General features: G+C 35.5%; 1 protein-coding gene across 1 annotated transcript; it reads right to left on the bottom strand.

Moving 5' to 3' along the window:
- Nucleotides 1–6: 6 nt before the first annotated feature.
- Nucleotides 7–9,321, bottom strand: LOC127158272 (membrane-spanning 4-domains subfamily A member 15-like). The gene is made up of 5 exons (XM_051101445.1): nucleotides 9,202–9,321; nucleotides 6,879–7,089; nucleotides 6,636–6,746; nucleotides 6,470–6,538; nucleotides 7–556 (listed from the first exon to the last, which is right to left on the bottom strand). The coding sequence occupies exons 2-5, from the start codon at nucleotides 7,062–7,064 to the stop codon at nucleotides 314–316; spliced, it is 609 nt and encodes a 202-aa protein (XP_050957402.1). The 5' UTR covers nucleotides 7,065–7,089; nucleotides 9,202–9,321; the 3' UTR covers nucleotides 7–313.
- Nucleotides 9,322–19,911: the final 10,590 nt, after the last annotated feature.

Below are 19,911 nucleotides of genomic sequence, written 5' to 3'. Positions count from 1 at the left end.
GTTGTATGATTCATTTAAATAAATAACTGTCCTTTTTATTGCTAATGTTTCACTGCGTGTATTTAGTAAAAATGACTCCAAAACTGAAATTATAGATTTTGGACTTCCATTATACAAATAAATAACCATTTGGGTCCTTTGTGGACCATCCTTTGGGTCCATCTGTGAATTCTCATACACATGCCAAACATTTGGGAGTGATTTTTGACATAAATTTGACAAACTCAGTAGTGGAAAATAGCTTTTTTTATCTTAGATCTGTTGTGAAACTGAAAGCGTTCTTAGCAGTAATTACCAAACAAACGTAAATATTTCAGCTCATATTTTCGGCCATTTTTCTCTTTGGCCAAAAACCGAACGTGCAATTTCGGTGCATCCCTAGTGAATATAAAAGTTGAAGACATTCCTCATACGCTTCCTTTAATTCAGGACGGTCAGGATGGTCATAATAGCTGAAGTAACGGTCTGGCCCTATAACCAAATCCACTGAAAGTAAAATAATGGCGATGCCTGCGGTTATAGTGCTGAAAATGTTCATTCCGAGTGAAGCGTTCACCTGTAGGCAGAAAAACAAAAACAAAACATAAAGCAGGTTAATAAATTAGCAAGAGCTTCAAAACGTGTGTTAACATGTTAATGTAGTTAGAAAAGCAGCAATCATCAGAGTCCAAGAACCAGTGGCTCATGTGGATAATAAAGTGATGAAATTCAAATGTGTCTTTTTAAATCTAATGTGGTTTTTACAGCAAAGTCCAGTCAATCTTCTCGGATTTTTTAGCTTATGGCAAATATACCGGTGTAAAAAGGAAATCTAGAAACAACTAGAAATCCTCTCTCTTACTGTTAGTTCCAAAAAAATGCTCTGTATCATTATTACAGTTATAAAATATGTGATCATGAGATAATGCCGTGTATGTGAATTCTAAATAAATCACATACCATAGGATATCATAGGTCAATTTCAAATGAGTGTAGATTCATCATTTGCAGCTCAAAATTTGCAGCCCGGTAATAATAAAGAAAATGAGGTAGAGGGAGCCATTCTTGTGTTTTGGATTTAGAGTTTCTGTTTGGAAATCTTTGGGGCTTTATTGTTCCAGATAAAAAGAAACCAGAATAGAAATAAATTTTCTTGTTAAAAAAGGATTTAGTAAGTCTTCTGCACTATATACAAAAATTGTGGAAGAAATATGAAGATTTCAGATGCAAAAGCCGCTAACGCCACCTCCGTCAAAAATGAGATAATGACATTGAGTGGATGTTTTCTGCACATAGTATACGTTCAACAAATATTTTTGCTTCAAATCCCCTAAATCCCAGCTCAGCCCATTGGGAAATATCGGTTTGTTTGCAAAAGCCTCTAAACGCCACTTCCCTTTGGCAGCAAAAGCCGCTATGTTCCGAGAACCAATCAGAGGGCGCGAGTCGAATCATATGATTTTGAGCGGTTTCAATAGCGGCGCGCTGAGGAGATTTTGTGAGAGGGTGCTCGCTGCAGAGCCAAATGGGAGGAGCTGGAGCTCTAGCTCCCCCTCGCTGGAGGTAATAGGTGGAGATAGACACCTAACCACACCCTAACCCTACCCCCTTACCCTATCCTAAACATAACTCCACCCATTAGTTCACACAGAGGTGGAGCTGGACATCCAGAGAGGGGGAACTGGAGGCCATTCGGCTCTGCAGTGAGCAGTACTTGGATTTTGTGGAGATTGTTTTATATTCAGATTCAGATTGCGATTTTTTTACATTTTAAGATGGAGTACGATGAAATGGATGAGCCTGTCCTACTGACATCGAATGGCAAAAGAAAACGACATTTACCTCAAAACTCTGCCCGTTGTAAGGCAAAAGAAAATAGATACAGTGGAAATAGCATGGTCGCAAGTGTAGCTTGCACTCATAACAGTTCTTCGTGCAGTTTTGTCACTTTGAAGGAATCCGATATATTATACATCAAACAACAGCTCTACTTCACCAGTGACAAAGATGCCATTCTTCTGTCTCATATGGATATTATGCCATGTAAACGGAGGAGGCAACAAGTGAAGGCTGAAGAGAAGAGATGACAAAGAGATGTATCGATTAAGTATGCTGTTTTAAAAGAAGATGAAACTAAAGTTCCTATCTGCCAGGCTTCATTCCTGCGCATTTTCTGTAAGTACAAAGATTTCCTCATTACAATAGTTAATAGTTTTTCCTATTCTTTGCAGTAGTGACTTATTATTATTTTTATTACTATTATTATGGTACGTGGTCAAAGCCATGTTTATCCAATTATCTTCCTCTATTGCGTGCACAGTACACAGCTATTTTTCAGCAGTTATTATCTGGTAATGACTCTCTCTGCGGTATCAAAAGAATTAACCTACCTAAATTTGTTAAATTTAAATTTGTCAGAATCAGAAAAAGCATTTTTGCCAAGTACGTTTGCACGTACAAGGAATTTGTTCAGGTGACAAAAATGAAAAAGACAAAAAAGATAAGTAAATAAAACTACACATACATATTTTAATATTGTACATCGGGAGAGCATTTAATTGGGGAGAGCATTTAATATGAGTAGACCTTTGCAAAAGAATAATAAACAATGACTGTTGTCAATTCAATTTGAAATTGTGTGAGTAGTGTATAGATAGATAGATAGATAGATAGATAGACAGATCTTTTTGAATCCATGGAATTGCAAAGTACTGGCTTGAGAACGGCAAAGCACGTCCCGAAAATCGCTGGAAAAAGATCCAGGGAAAAAGAAGAGCTAACTGTAAAGAAGGACATGGTTCGAAAGCACATACAGTCTTTTAACTGTAGAGCAAGCCACTATGCCCGCCGTGGTGCACCTGGGAGAAAGTTCCTGCCGAGTGACTTGAGTGTGGCAAAAATGCATCAGATGTTTCTTGAGCAGATTCATCAACAAGTTTCCTACTCACTCTACTGGAGCATCTTTGTATATGACTTCAACCTGGCCTTTGGTCATCCTGCCAAGGATGTGTGCTCTTCGTGTGTCAAATTCCGCGTTGCAATCAAAGATCCTGACCTGTCTGCAGAAGAAAAGTGGCGTACTTCACCGTCGCCAAGCCCGTCAGTTTTATGACACACTAAATGATGTGGGTGATACATTCACTGTCTGCTTCGACATAATGGAGAACCTGGTCCTTCCTAGGTCTGCTATTTGTCAAACGTATTACTCACACCAGGTATACTTTTATGTATTCGGTGTGGTTCGTCACCATGGCAGAGGAGAACCCCAGAGTTGGCATAAGATCTGTACACCTGGCTGGAATATGAGAATTCAAAGGACAGTGACATTGTCGCCTCAGCTCTACAACACTACTTCACCACAGTGGCTAGAGATGTTCTGCACCAGTGTCAGGGCCTCCACCTGTTCTCCGACTCTTGCTACGGCCAGAATAAAAACATTAATGTTCTGTCAATGTTGTTTGCCCTGCATTCTCAGCTGTACCCTCAGCTCAACATCACATACTTCTTTCCTATACGAGGGCACAGTTTCCTTCCAGCTGACAGAGTGTTTGGAAGGATTGAGCAAGATATCCAGAAGCAGACAACTATTCTGTTGCCGGAAGAGTATAACAACATTTTGCAGAAGCATGGCACTGTCTATCGATATGGAAAGGACTGGCAGTGCTATGACTTCAAAGAAGCAGCAGCCAGGTTTACAGCAGCTCAGAGATCATTCAAAATAAGTGAAGCAAGAGTGCTGCAAATCTCTGGAGATAAGCTGGGGTTTAAGCCTGTGTTTGCTGGTGAATTTTGCCAGCACTCTGTGCTGAAGCGAGGTAAGAGATGGTGTCAGTTCAAGCCGGCTCCTCCAGATGTCAACTGCGTCAAGGAAGCAAAGAGGACTGATGTCTTGAAGCTGCTGGGTGAGTTGGGAGTGCCAAAAGCTGTGCAAGAGTTCTATGAAAACAACCTGGCAAGTGATGGCGACAAGGATATTGAAGACCTTGAGGATGGTGAGGATGAATGAATACCAGCATCTCAAAGTGTCTGAGAGAAAAGTACTGTGCATGTTTTATTTGCTAGTGTAAGTCGTTGTAAGATCTTGGCACTTAACTATGAGGTCAAGTCCCATTCATGTTATTTATTGTTATCTTAATGCTGTTTTACATTTCATGAAGTATTGTATTGTACTTGAATCTGATATGCAGTTTATATGGGAACATGTAAGTTTAAGACAGCTGTTTAGGCCTTTTAAAATTTCAGAATACCGGTTTTTACAATACAATATCTGAATTTTCTTATACTTGAGTTACACGATATACTGTTATTTTACACTACTTAAGTCTGAAAAGCATTTTGTGCTAAATGCATATTTTGCACAGAATCGATGTTTCAGAATGTTTTGCACTGTCCTACTTGACTGTACACTACACCATTTGAATCAAATAAGCTTTTTTATAATAGTTGCACATAGCGCATTAGGATAGTAATGGACATGGTGAATATTGACATTTTTATTCCGACTAGAATTTTAATGTTTACACACTGAGAAGTTGAAAGAAGTTTTTCTCACATACATACTTGATTATTGTAACGCCACGCCAGCAGAGGGAGCCCTCACCTACTGACTCTGTTACCGCTCCCTCTGCTGCTTCTTGGGTTACTGACCATTAAAGGAGGCCTATACCAAACAGGCCTTGTGAAGTATTGTTTTGCCTGTGGATTCTACTAAGCGTTTTCCCTGATTTCCTTGCCTTGTTTTGTTATTTTCCACGGTTTTGTTTCTTTGTCATAGTTTTGCCTTGTTTTTGCAATAGTTTTGATTTGTTTCATTGCCATAGTCTTGCCTAGTTTCGTAGCCTTGTTTATTTTGCTTCTTTGGACTGCTCACTTGGACTTTGACCTTCTGCCTGTTTATTTTGAATTTTGCTTTTGTCTCGCCTACGTGTTACTGTTTGTTTGGATATCGACCCTGCCTGTCTTGACTACACTGTGTTTAATAAAGCTCGCATCTGGATCTATCACACTTCCCAAGAGTCCTGTTACAATTATAAACTACACTATTTGAATCTAATAAGATTTGTTTACAAACAGTGTTTGCAATGTTTACATTGTTCTACTTGAATCTAAATCCCAAATATCAGAAATGACACTAGATATTTTAATAATTCACATTAATGTTACTGACTTAATGCACTTACTTGAGATTTATGCATTTTTAATGTATTATTGTTGGGTTGTTTGCGTAACGTCTATTTTTTGTATTGTTACAAAAGGTGTGCTGCCATTTTGTGCCATTGTGGTTTATACTGTGTGAATCTTTCTTTTTGTTTTTGGGCTTTTTGCCCTTTATTCAGACAGGGCAGAAGTGTGACTACAGAGAAATGGGGTGGGATTGGCAAATAATCACAGATCTCATTCAACCCCCGTGTAAAGAGACCTGTCTACTGTTTAGTGTTTAAATAATTGTGCTCTCACCTTTTTCAGTGTTTAGTTGCACCTTTAGTGATTTTTCAACTATTTGCTATATCTTGTCCCAAAGAGGTGGATTAAAAGGTTTTTGCCAAAAAAAAAAAAAAAAAAAAAACAATTGGATTTAGCTGATTTTGAGACAAAAGAAAATCCAAATTGTTAAAACCCAATTAACTGTTTAAAGTGACATTTTTGAAAAAAAGTTATTTTATTCACTAACTAATAACCTTATCAGTGCCTTTAAAATGACACTACTGAACCTGAACATAGGAGCCTGATAAAAAAAAAAATGCTCATTTAAAAGAAAAGTAGTCTGATGGATTTAGCTGGTTTTGCATCTGAACTCTTCATATCATCTTAATTGCATTTAACCTACCAGAAGACAAATAAGAAGCATTCTTCAAAACCTGACCATAGATTTAGTAGCCATATTTTTTATGTATCCCAGTCATATTATGTTACCACATCCACCAAAGAGGATTCATAGTGTACCGATCCTACATTTATACTGTTAAGGAGTTGCAGCGCCTCCTATAGGTGCAACTTTGACATAATTTGGTGTGACTTCTCAAAAATTATCACAATACTTTAATTAAATTTTTTTTTTTTTTTTTGCCAGCAATATCCCTGGCTGAAGTGTGCATTTAGCGAAGTTTGGACCAACAGCTTTTTATTTATTTATTCAGTTTTCCCCTCACAAAATTTAAAATGGCAGATATTTTTATAGACTTTTATAGAATTTGAAACAGATAAGATTCAAGAGGAAAAATGGTTTCTAGCAGTTACTCAAAATGGCAAATAATATTATTATTGCACAACCTAGTGTTATGTGTCTGTGTGCCTGAATAGATGCACACATTTGGGATTTTCCTGACAAGTTTAGGGTCTCTATAAATTATGGTCATTGATGCCCATATACTTTTAGGGCAGGAAAAAGACAAGAATAAATCAGAATAAGCCAGTAAAGAAAATTAGCATTAGCAAATTAACAGAACACTATTTCTGTACTTCCAGTAAAAGTAAAGTGTTGTGTACATACCAGACACAAATTGGAGGGTGAATGAATTTTTTTTTCTGCAGCAACGGAGAGTGCGCCTGCCGTAATATACTGAGAGGAGAGAGAAAGACAAAAACTGAGGCTTGTGTTGGAATATGTAGCTTGTATTATGAAAGACAGAACACTTCATTGTATAATAGTTTCTTACAATGAGAGATCCCCAGTAAGAAATACCACTATAGACAAAGAGAAGCTCTGCACAAGCTGTAGACACAATGCCAAACAGGAGAGTCAGCACACCGATCATTATCTGGACCGTCTGTGAGAGACAAAAAAATGCAGAAAGAGTCTTTCATTTAGTGGAACAATATATAATATACATGTATGGCAGCTGTAGTTATGGACTTATGATTGTACTAGAAAAATATTGTGTTTATGAGACATTTCTCACCCCAAGGGCTTTCGGTTGGCCTTTCAGAAATGCCTGAAGTCCATGAAGAGGTGAAACTCCTGCCACCTGTTGTACATAAACAGGCACAGGAGCATTTGTCGTTGTCGTAGCAGGATTTGTTTGAGTTGGTGGTTGAAACTGAATGACGAGTGTTGAAGAGTTCATGGGTATGACAGTACTGGACATCCTGGTTTTTGAATATCAAACTGACCTGTACAAATGCATAGTAAATCAAAACATATAAACAATATGATGAATATCATGAAACAACTCATGATTAAATTGATCTACATCATTTAAGGCATTTAAGCAGATGTTGTTTCCAAAGATACTTATAAAAGTGACCTTCCTGTCTTTATAGATAGAATTATTCCTAATAATATATTATTACAATAATAATAATACTCAATACAAGCAGCAGAGTCCTTAGCCAAAATATGGCTAAAACGCATCTCTTCCATCTTTATTTGACCCTGTAACTCTAGCACACTCTATTCTAATTCTATTTTATTCATTTGTTAGGGAAAAGCCCAGACAGTTGGAGACTATAGGCAGACCTCCAGGATTTCATGATTTTGCAATAAATTCATCAAATTCAATAAAGACATCCTGACGACATTGTTTCCATTTATCAAGGTCCACGCACTCTGTAAATAAATAAATAAATAAATAAATAAATGAAGGAGCAAGAATGAATGAGTGAAAGATGCTGAATAAAAAAACGTAAATTCACTCTCTGCCAGTAGGTGGTGCTTATGGAACAGCAGTAATACAGCAGTTTACCCCTGTACACACAACAGGCTATGCTACTTTTTTTCTGTCACAAAGAAAGTCTGTTAAACAGGTATTTACATGTTTTCACATAGCCATATTCACTATGGTGTTCATCAAACAACACCAAAGAGTTTATAGATGTGCAATTTTTTTTTACTTCAATCTGAAGAAGGCTACTGTATTTAAAGTTATTTTTGTTATATTATAAAACTACTAAATTGTTATTAAGACAGAAAAGCCTGAAATAATTAAATACCAGTATTCATGTTTTGTCACATACTTGATAATAGTGTTAAGAGCAATGTTCCCTCTATTTTACTGTTCTTACTGAGCAAATATTTTCTCTATTCGATGGACATTTTGGCCACCAGAGCAAAAACATTCTTTATACCAGACATGTACAGGCAAAAAAAGTGTGTAACTCTTAACTTTAATGTCCTATTTATATTTGATTTGATCAGAATCAGAAAGAGCTTTTAATAATATAAAATATAATATAATATAATATAATATAAAAAGGAATAAGATATTACTGGAGTCCCCTTTTTGAGGTCAATTATTTGTTTATAACATAATATTATAATATAAAAAACAAGCATTTCAACTGATAGAACAGAATAGAATAGAAAATAAACGGAAGCATTTAAACTGAGATCTGCAACGTGTTCACAATGTGTAAATTCTTTTACAGTTATCTAACAGTAGAGTTTGCACACCACTACACCTGCGCGTGAATGTAAAAGTCTCGAAGTTTTGTTATTTCTGTCACTTAATCAAGCCACTCAGATTTAAAACATCATGACGTTTTATTTCACATGTCATTGTGTTTGCGTTGCGATTTGTACGGCGACTCATTTGGCGCACATCATTCTCAATGAAACCTGTTCACCACATTCACCGGTTCTAACACTATATCGACACCAACTCAATAGCGGTTAGTCCGGGCATTGCAATTATTTCGCAATCAAATGGCTTTCCCAAATCATTTTTGTGTGTATCTTGTGCGCAGCTTAGAGGAAACATATTGGTTAAGAGGAAAACCCGTTTTTGTGAAAGACTTCTTGTGCAATATCCGCTGTAGGGAGATGACGGGAAGAATAACAAAGCAAACTGTAAAACTGTTTGTGCTGCCAACAAGTCTGCTTCTAATTAAGACAGTGCATATAAATAATATAAGAAACACCAGTTTGCAATATCAAGAAGCAAAATGAGCTGTTTTGTTCTAGTTAAAATATCGAAAATAGAAAGGCATTTACAAACGGCCGCGGGATTTTCTAACGGGAAAAATAAGGTGAATATTACATTTGAACTTTCCCAATTCACTCCCCCTCTCTACCAATTAATTTACTGTCTACTCTTTAAAGTAATGCAGATATTAAATAAAATCTATTTATTATACATTTTACCAATATTTATGATAAATGAGCTATTCTTAACTCCTCGAGTAAACACCTCGCATTAAATTTGACTGAAGAACCAAACAAACACATCTAATATCCTGACATTTATATGACAGCATCATATTATGAAAAGGACATACTGGACTTACCGATAAATGAGACAGAACTGTAAGTTTTGGTTTGCAGCGTCGAGAAATGTGCTCTTATCCAGTAGCGAAACTTTTAAGGAGTGGGTGGGACTGGAAAGGAGGGAGTGAGTTAGTGTGTGTGTTTTGGAATGTGTGTGTGTTTCTTACATTCTTACAGTTTCTTACATTTACTTTAATAAAACCTGTTAGGGGACACGTACGTTTGTATGTGTGTGTTTTTTTTTTTTTTTTTTTTTTTATGTAACCGGAGTGACCTCCGCAACATTATTGAGCGATTGATTAAAGCGCTCATGTGCCAAGACCCTATGGGGAGTGGGACATATCCCACCCGTAAATTACGTCTATGATCTTATCACAGGACAAAATTAAACTTTAAGTTTCGATTTCCATGTGGAAGCGCTCAAATGACAAGCAACATTACGACTGTGATTGGTTCATCCTGACACTAAACGGCTGTGATTGGCTCATGTCGGGTTGAGCGCACCGCTCTGAAATCGCCTTATATTTGTTAGAGCTGAAATGTAGTAAATTCCAAGTGTTTCCCGAAAATAAGTGACTGGATTACGGACAAACACGGTGGATATAGAGTTGTGCAGGATTAAATAGACTGATGACTGTTTGAATATAAGACTAATGATGATGCTTTAATCCAATGCTATATATGTTATGCATGTTTGCATGCTGTACATTTGCCTTTTTCATCTGATTATGTCTTTTGAACTTGAGTTCATAATAATATTTCAGTAATTCATAAAAAGGGAATAGGACAGAGAGGCATGTATTTTTGTTTTATTAATCCTGCAAATACTGGTGCTTTTCTTAACTTTAAAGCCTATGTTTTGACAGACCAGGTTTTAAAATGTTTCAGGCACTCTAGAGCTGATGGTCAGTGTGAAGTACACAGTCTGGGGAAACAATGAAACAAACAAAAACAATGGATCTTGCACACAGATTGTGTTGATCATGTTAAAACAGTATCAGACTCAATCAATTTAAATATATAATTCTAGGGGGCTGTTGAATGATTGAATCTGATGGATGATGGACGGTTAATGAATGTTATGAGGTGTGCATTGTGATGGAAATTTTTGTTTCATAGCCTTAGAATATGTCAAAAGGGTGTGTTCAACATAAAATGTTCAGAAAAGTGAAGACTAAGGATGCTCAGATCTCAAATGTACATGTATCTTTCTGTTCAGGGAGTCTCTCTTGGTTGTTGTGACCAGTGGGCTCCCGGGCCGTGAATAAAACTTTCATTCCTGCAAAGAGCAACTTGGGAGCGGTGTCTGATATATGCTGTGCAGCTGAGGAATAGTAGTACTAAAGACTTTACGCTCAAAAGACCACCGCAAAGACAGTGATAGTGTTGGAAGACTATAAAGCCGTCCTCGGGCTGAAGTAACAGCGTACAGCTGAGAAGGGCGGTGAGAGTGTATAAATGCTAAAGACTTGTGTGCTCATGTGTGATTGAGGTATAGTGATACAAGCTTCTTGGCGGGACAATATTACAGGGAAGCTTCACAATACTTCACAATACTACAGGGAAGTATTGGATTATATTGTATTTGGGGAGTTCAGGGAACTGGCCCGAGATACTGTAGTTATTGTATTAACAACTGTAATTGTTTGAGTTGTCTGTGGTGAAGTCAGATTAGCATTGGGAATTTCCACGACAGCGTAAATCTGGACAGATGTTATGTAAACTGAAAGGAAGTTTTTGTTAATTACGCACAACATTTAAAACTCTATTATGCACTTGATTAACTGCGATGAATATTCATGTACTGATAACTAACAACTTTTAAGTTTACAATGTACATTCTTATTTACAACCTCTTAATTTTTGGGATCTTGTGGATTGAAAAAAAAATGTGTCACATGAAAGCATCACACACGACATCAAGATCACAACCCTTATGCTTACAGTATATATTAACAATCAATATATTAAATTGTTTGATGTATATTGAAAATATACTAAATAATATATTGTTTTAATATATTACAATATATTGAATAATGCATAAGGAATTTATGTTTTCATATATTGAAAAAATGTGGCAATAAATGTACTTATAATGTAGTGTATTTATTCAATCATTTTCTGTAATATACTGATACACATGAACAAATATGGCACTTTTTGTATGTCTATTATGTAGCGATTTTAGCTCAAAGGGAAATGTGTATAAATAATTACAATTAATTATGATTAATTACAATTATTTATATCAACTGCCAGTAGTAACTGTAGCAGAATTAATTTTTCATCAACTAACCTGTTTGCCCAGTGAACATTCAACATAATTTTTATATCAACTCTAAGAAATGATGTTTTCTTGGCCACAGAAAATAACTTTCTTAAAGTATCGTTGCATTAGAGCATGTAGCTCGAATCGGAATCGTAAAGGGACATTAATTTGCAAGGCAGAATCAGAATCAACACTCATGTAATTTGTGCACAAGAGTAGGACTAACACATAACTAATCTAAACAAACAAACAGAGGTCTGGACCAATCAGACATACATTAATTGTTACATTTAACAAATAGTCTTTAAACCCAACAAGCCAGCTATTTGCTGGAGCTCTGGAGACAACCCAGAAGAATGCACATTTGCCCATGCTACATTTGCCCATAGGAAAGACACAATGCCTATAGAAATAGACTCTTTCCTATTCACAGACAAACCTTTCTTTGACCTTCCTATCACACATAGCCCAGGTTATTGTGTACAGTATCACTGCATTGTATTTTAATTTTGTCTGTTGTATTTGTATTTGTCTTTCTACTGTTTTATGCATGCGTTGTGATAGATGACTAGACGTATAACCCACCTATGTCATGTTTGGTTTCTTTGAATTCATATTTTGATGATCTAAAAGGTGATGTAAATTAGATGTTGATACCTATGCAACGTATTAGCGTTTTAAGAAACCTTAGTAGTTTTTGCATCAACACCCAATCGAATTGCATATGCAAGATACTATGCTCACAGACAAAGAGTAGTAAACTTTCCCTCCAAAGGTGAAAGTTACCACTGGTTTGTGGACCTCCTGGAGGCACAGCCTCCAGAGAGCTTAAAGGCATCAAACGATTGATCGCTTCTCTCTCTTCACTCGTCTGCAACATATTCCGATTGCTGCCTGTGTGGAGGAACCCATGGGGACCCTGAGCCAGCACAGAGCGTGCCCGGCAGGCCCGATAGGCCCCAACATTCAGAGGTGTGGCTCTCGACCCACAAAAAGCCAGACATTTCCACTCAACCCCATGACTCGCCTCAGTCAGTCAGTGGTTCTTGGAGAACCTAAGAAGATGAGCTAGAACTCTTCAGGACTTCCCTAAGCACGCGCCAGGCCTTGCGGCCTTGTCTTTCCATTCCCCAAAGATCACAGGACTTCAGCTTCTTGGTTCTTCTTCACTTTTCACATGGGAAGAAATTCCCAGTCACCAGTGAGTCAGAACATCTTTGGATTTCATCACTCTTCGGACCCAGAAGAACGTGATCACGATTCCAAAACCACCACTGCTCCAAACCATCAAGACCTTCACCAGAGACTGCATTTGGACACTTGTTCAACGACCAAGGCAATGCAACTATCATACATTTAACTAAACAAAACAGAGGTTTAGTATAAGCTGTAGACAGCACTGATGGTTTCACTCAGGTGGTTAACTGACTCTTTTCACAGTTATTTTCTGTGGCCAAGAAAATATCATTTCTTAGAGTTGCTATAAAAATTATGCTGAATGTTCAGATGAACAGATTAGTTGATGGAAAAATTAGGCACTTGATATAAATAATTGTAATTAATCATAATTAATTGTAATTATTTATACACATTTCCCTTTGAGCTAAAATTGCTACAATTAAAACACAAACACATATACAGTATATATATATATATATATATATATATACACTACCGTTCAAAAGTTTGGGGTCAGTAAGACTTGTAATAGTCTTTAAAGAAGTCTCTTATGCTCATCAAGGCTGCATTTATTTGATGAAAAATATAGAAAAAAACTGTAATATTGCAAAATGTTTTTACAATATAAAATAATGTTTTTTATTTTAACATACTTTAAAATAGAATTTATTCCTGTGATGAAAAGCTGAATTTTTATCAGCTGTTACTCCAGTCTTAAGTGTCACATGATCCTTCAGAAATCATTTTAATATGCGGATTTATTATTAGAATGATCAATGTTGGATAATATCAACAGTTGTGCTGCCAAATATTTTTTGGAACCTGTGATTTGTTTTTTTTTTCAGGATTCTTTCATGAATAACAAGTTTAAAAAGTACAGTGTTTATTCAAAATATAAATATTTTATGACAATGTAAATTATTTATTATTAACTTTTAATAAACTTTTAATTATTAACTTAATACATCCTTGGTGAATAAAAGTATTAATTTCTTAAAAAAAAAAAAAAAAAGAAACAATAAAAATGTGGAATGTAGTAAACAATAAAATGACAGAAAAGTTTATGAATATGTGTTCAGCTATATGTAAATCCAAGCATTAACTCTTAAAAGAGGAACTGAGTTTTCAGTAAAGTTATAATATGTAAAAATGCAGTGCACTTTTCAAATGTATATTTTTTTTTACATGTATCAATATATAGCCATACATGGCCCGTGCATATACTGCAGTATAGTTTTCCATATATTTAATATATTGAATTGAAATATTTTCTAATACATTCCCATATATTTTGTTTCATAAGGAAACACTGTCCACTTATTCATATTTATTTGAATTCACTGTATTGTGGAGGAGCGTCTGCAGGCTGGTAATGAATGGAAGAGCTGCTGGTCACAGGTATCTGCAAGAAAAAAAAACACTAATATGATCATACGATCTTGCTTGATTGCTTATTTATTGATAATAATATGCAACAATTAATGCACACACACTTCCAATACACATACTCTCAACCAGTGTTGGGGAGTAACTAGTTACATGTAACGGAATTACGTAATTTAATTACAAAATAAATGTAATTGTAATTAGTTACATTTACTGAGAAAAAAATGTGTAATTAAATTACAGTTACTTTTGAAAAATGCCAGTGATTACAAAGGGGATTACATCTGAATTTTTCCACACACCCACCCACACATACAGATTTAATTGACTTCTTTTAAATTGCATTGACTGCTCTAAAATGAGACATGAATGTTTCAGGAGTTTAGGACACAGAATAGGACACATGATTATTCTTAACTGTTTTGTTTCCTATTTGGGTTTATGCATAAACTTTGTTTTTTAAGATTGTTTTTTTCCAAGGCATTGTTAGATGCTAGTGTTTTCTGTCATAGCTATGCAAACATTTGATTTCAAACACAGTATCATAGCTATTAAACTATTTCTTATTATGATTTCAAATCTGTGTTTAACCTCACAATGAACTCAAAGTAAATAAGAGCTGTTAAGTCTGAATTTGGAGCGTTGGAGCCAATAGCTTCGCAGTTAGCATGCCGACATATAGCGCTGTTCAATTCCTGTCTTGAGGCCCTTTGCTGATCCCGCTCAGCTCTTTCCTGTCATCTCTCTACTGACCTATCACAATAAAAGGCATAAAAAGCCCCAAAAAATATTAGTAAAAAAAAAAAGTCTGAATTTGTGGTGGCTGTGCTTTAAATTAAATTATTACATGGCTCTGTGGAATGCTTGATTCTGATTGGTCAGTCATGACATTCCAAGGTATGTTATTCCTTGATAACAACTGGTAAAAGCTAATAACTCAGACTCATTCGGGGCAACTTATATCAGTGCTATATGCTTGATGGTTTTTCTTGGCGGAAACTTTGCATTTGGTTAGCTAATAAAATATTAACAAAACATCTAAATAATCTATCAAGCAGCTATGTAATAAGTGGGATAATGTATATCCAGCCAGTTGTTATCGCAAAATAAAGATGTATGTTATCCCTTACGTATTACAATCTCAATTCTAGTGATAAAGGATTTTGAAAGCCTGACAGTGCTACTGTAAGGTTAACTCTGCCTTGTTTAAATGTTTCAAAATGATTAACAATTGAAAATATTAGGAATGTAGAAAAGTAATCAAAAAGTAATTAAAAGTAATGTTACATTACTTTAATAAAGTAACTGAAAAGTTACACTACTTATTACATTTTAAATCAAGTAACTTGTAATCTGTAACCTATTACATTTCCAAAGTAACCTTCCCAACACTGCTCTCAACACTGAATTAAAATTTTACTCAAAGTCCAACTAAACTGCGGTTACAAGTCTCTCTTACCTCTGAGCTGTTAAGATCCTGGAAACGAATGGGCCTGACATCAGAGGACTGTAGTGGTAAAACCTCTGGAACAAACTGCACCTTTGGGAAAACACATGTAATGTTAAAATTAGAGATGAGAGAATTAGAGAATTAGGGAACACAATGTTGCTGAGTTCACTTTATTTGCATTCACATATTTCAAACATTTCTGTGGGCAGGAGTTTAAAACTCAAGATTTTTACATGATAAGAACTCCAGGGAAGTTTGAGAACTCTTGGTTTGGTGCATTATTTACCTGAGAAGGACAACAGATGTTGGCGCTACAGGCAAATGCTGACACACAGATGGAGATGATAAACTCAAAAACAGCAAATACCAACGATACACCTCTCGTTCCCCAGAAAAGAGCCTGTGAGAAAAATCAACATTATTATAACAAAATAAATGATAATTACTACTCACACTGGTACACTGACTGCTCAGTAGTGCAGAATCCACAATCATCCTTGAGGTTCATATAGTAATATAACCCATTTAGTTTTCGAAACACAGCAAATTAGCAAGACAGCACAATCCTAGCACAGATGGAAGTGGCAAGTTCATTAAAGAACACAGACTCAGCCAGATCATTTCCATAATGACCAACACAGTCTACCAAGAGCAACGCAAATTAGCATCTGGTTTAAGGTGTGCTTTTTTAGGGGTTTAAATTATGGCAAAAATTAAGCGTACACCATTAGTTCCGGCAGATCACGTGAGTCAAGATCACACGTACATCTCAGAGACGTCTATTTGATGTCTGAATTTACATCTGCAAGACTTTTTTTTTTCGATTGTTTGCTCATCTGTAATACATCTATAGGACGTTTCCTATCAGATGTCAAATGATGTCTATTAGATGTCTTTAAGATGTTTGTGATTTAGAATGTATGTTTGTACACAGCAGATGCTTTCCAGATCAAGTGATCATTAACAGACATCTTGCAGACGTACGTGTGCAGGCTGCATGGATGGGCAGGGAAACGAACCATACCGCCAAACCAAACTGTATGCTAAGTATCTATCATTTTGACAACAGTGGTCCTGACAGAAATACCAGTAAATTGACTGGTGCAAACCTTAGTAAATCATGTTGTGTGATTCATTTAAATAATTTTGTGCCTGAAAGGGAAACTCTTACAAATGCAGTAATGTTAGCTGCAAAAATAAGTGTCCTTTTCATTGCTAATGTTTCACTGCGTGTCTTTAGTAAATGGTGACAGTAGTTTTTTAACGCCAAAATGACTCTACAACTGAAATACCAGGACCTCCAGCTTCGATTATACAGATAAATAACCATTTGGGTCCTTTATCTGTGAATTCTCACACACATGCAAAAAATAGCTTTTATCATCTTAGATTTGTTGTGAAACTGAAAGCTTCTTAGCAGTAATTACTAAACAAATGTAAATAATTTGGCTCATATTCTCGGCAATTTTTCTCATTTGGCCAAAAACTGAAAATACAATTTCGGGGCATCCCTAGTGAATATATAAGAGGATGACATACCTCATAATTGCTCCCTAAAAAATAAGTCATAATCACTGCAGTAATGGCAGAGAAGTTAAAGTAAAGAAGTATGAGCTCTGACATGTACGTAAGTAAAAAGTACCCGTTACTACTGCCTGTTTTAGTGTCACGCTGGTATCTGGACCTCACGTCATATTGACATATTAATACAAAATAATGTATATTTAAAATTTTGTTAGCTAATAAATGTATCAAGGCTTAACAACCACTATGTAGAAAAGGGCAGGACTGGGACAAAATTTCAGGCCCATTCACTGACAACAAACTCTGAAACCACGGAAAACCCTATTTTTTTTGTGTCTGCCACATTTCAAAAAAGATTTAAAACCTTAGACTGGGGCCGTGCAAAATAATTAAAGGTTCTCTCTTGAACTGCACCTTCATTTCCATTTTCCTTTTCAGTCTCTTCATTTTCCATGATATCTCTCTGCATCTCACTGTGTGTGTTTACTTTTTTTTCCACTCATTTTCTTGTACCTGTCCCTTTTCCCATCAGTCATCTACTGTTATGAACAGAACTGTCTCCAGCTTGTTGCAAAACAACCACCTCATTGTATTTGGTTTTCAATAACATAACTTTATTTTAGGTCAACTCAAAGGATACATAAATACTATGGATTTAATAAAACTATATTTTCTAAAGTGCCTAAATGTCAAAATTAGTACAAAAAAATAATTACATCATGACAATATATTTACACAAAAAATTCTAATACTGAACATTATGAGCATTATGGTGAGTCATATTTTCTCTTACCAAAATTAACCATGTTTTTTCCAAAAATCCAAAAACTTTAATTTGTTAGGATAGGCCTATTTCATGTCATCAGTCTTAATTGTTCTGTTAATAAACTTCATGTTCAGAATAAGTGAGTATTTTTTGAGATATTTTATTGTTGTTGTGTTTTCATTAAATTAATAAGGATCCAAAAGATAAGTAGGCCTATTCGTTTGAAACTAAAGGGGAAAATTCTTTCATTTAGGCTACGTGTGTTACATGTCGTCTTATTCGTTTCGTCAATAACGAATAAAAAGTCTCGATCAAACAATGGAGGAAGATATAAAGAATAAACATTACAGAACAAAATATCGCTGATGCACAGTGTTACAGGTTACATGTTGAGCAAATAATAACGTTATTGTCTTCTTTCATTACATTTGGTTCAAGTCAAGAAAGTGTTTTTTTGATTTTTTCTGAACAAACAAAAAAACGAGTAAAGGAGCCGTTTTCTTGTTTCTGCTTATTTAATTTAAAATTGAAAAAACAAATGATCAAAATGTACATGGACCTTGTTCTACTCCATTCTCGACTTACTCGCATAGATTACTCTGATAGAAACATTTGGCAGAGACATGGAGCGCGCGAGCCGAATCGTGTTGCCAGTACAGACTAACCGAATCATGATTTAGAGATTTGTTATTGAATGGTGATCCACAAAATGCAGATTGAAACTAAAGTAACGAGCCTGGTTTGAAAATGTAAGTAGAAAGTACAGATATTTGTGTAAAAATGTAAGGAGTAAAAGTAAATAGTAGTCAGAAAAATAAATAGTGAAGTAAAGTACTGATACCAGAAAAATCGACTTAAGTACAATAACAAAGTATTTGTACTTAGTTACTTACCATATCTACAAAACGGTATGGCACTATAACCAAATCAACTGAAAGTAAAATAATGGCGATGCCTGCGGTTATAGTGCTGAAAATGTTCATTCCGAGTGAAGCGTTCACCTGTAGGCAGAAAGAAGAAACATAAAGCAGATTAGCAATAGATTAGCAAGAGCTTCAAAACATTGTGTTAACGTGTTAATGTAGATAGAAAAGCAGCAATCATCAGAGTCCAAGAACCAGCAGCTCATGTGGATAATACAGCAAATTACAGGTTTTTACAGCAAAGTCTAGTCAATCTTCTCAAATGGAGCCATTCTTGTGTTTTGGATTAAGAGAGGAGCTGTTTGGAAATCCTTTGGGCTTTATTGTTCCAGATAAAAAGAAACCAGAATATAAAAAAATATTCTTCTTAAAAGTATTTAGTAAGTCTTCTGCACTATATACAAAAATTGTGGGAGAAATATAATCTTAAAAGCATTTAACCTACCAGAAGACAAATAGGAAGCGTTCTTCAAAACCTGACCATAGATTTAGTAATAGTAGTGTAAAGTATACTACTGCTACTAAATCTATGGCCAGGTTTTGAAGAATGCTTCCTAGATTTAAGCTTAGACAGCAAAGGATGAAAATGTGTCTCATTAGCTCTTCTGAAAAGTTTCAATAGTATTTTCTGTTCATCTTGCCTCTGTATAATGCATAAGTAAGTGTAGCTACACAAAACACATCTTATGTCATCGGCAACTCGAAAGTCTCCCCAGCTATTGAGATGTGATGTTATTAGTTGCTGAAATTTGATTGGCTGGTAGCAGCCATGTTTTTTTTTTAATATATCAGAGTCATATTATGTTAAGACATCCACCAAAGATGATTCATGATCATTTTTAAGTTTACTGATCCTACATTTACACTGTTGAGGAGTTGCAGCGCCTCCTATAGGTGCAACTTTGATGCAAATTGGTGTGAATTCTCTAAATATCTGGATAGCTTAAGTGCATCACGCTTCATTAAGTTTTGGTTTTGCGTTTAGGGCATAATGGACAAACAATTTGTGAAAAAAAGAGGGTTACAGACTGTTTAATTCACTTATATCATCACATTACTTTAATTACAATTAGTTTGATCACTTCTATGCCAGCAACAACCTTGGCTGAAGCCTGCAAATATTAGTGAAGTTTGGACCAACAGCCTTTTATTTATTTTTTCCCCCAGATAATTTAAAGTTGCAGATATTTTTATAGACGGGTCTCTATAAACTATGGTCATTGATGCCCA

Source organism: Labeo rohita, unplaced genomic scaffold (assembly GCF_022985175.1).
Source record: "Labeo rohita strain BAU-BD-2019 unplaced genomic scaffold, IGBB_LRoh.1.0 scaffold_1424, whole genome shotgun sequence".
NCBI lineage: Eukaryota > Metazoa > Chordata > Actinopteri > Cypriniformes > Cyprinidae > Labeo > Labeo rohita.
Note: the sequence above shows the minus strand (reverse complement) of the source record. Positions and strands in the feature narration are given on the sequence as shown.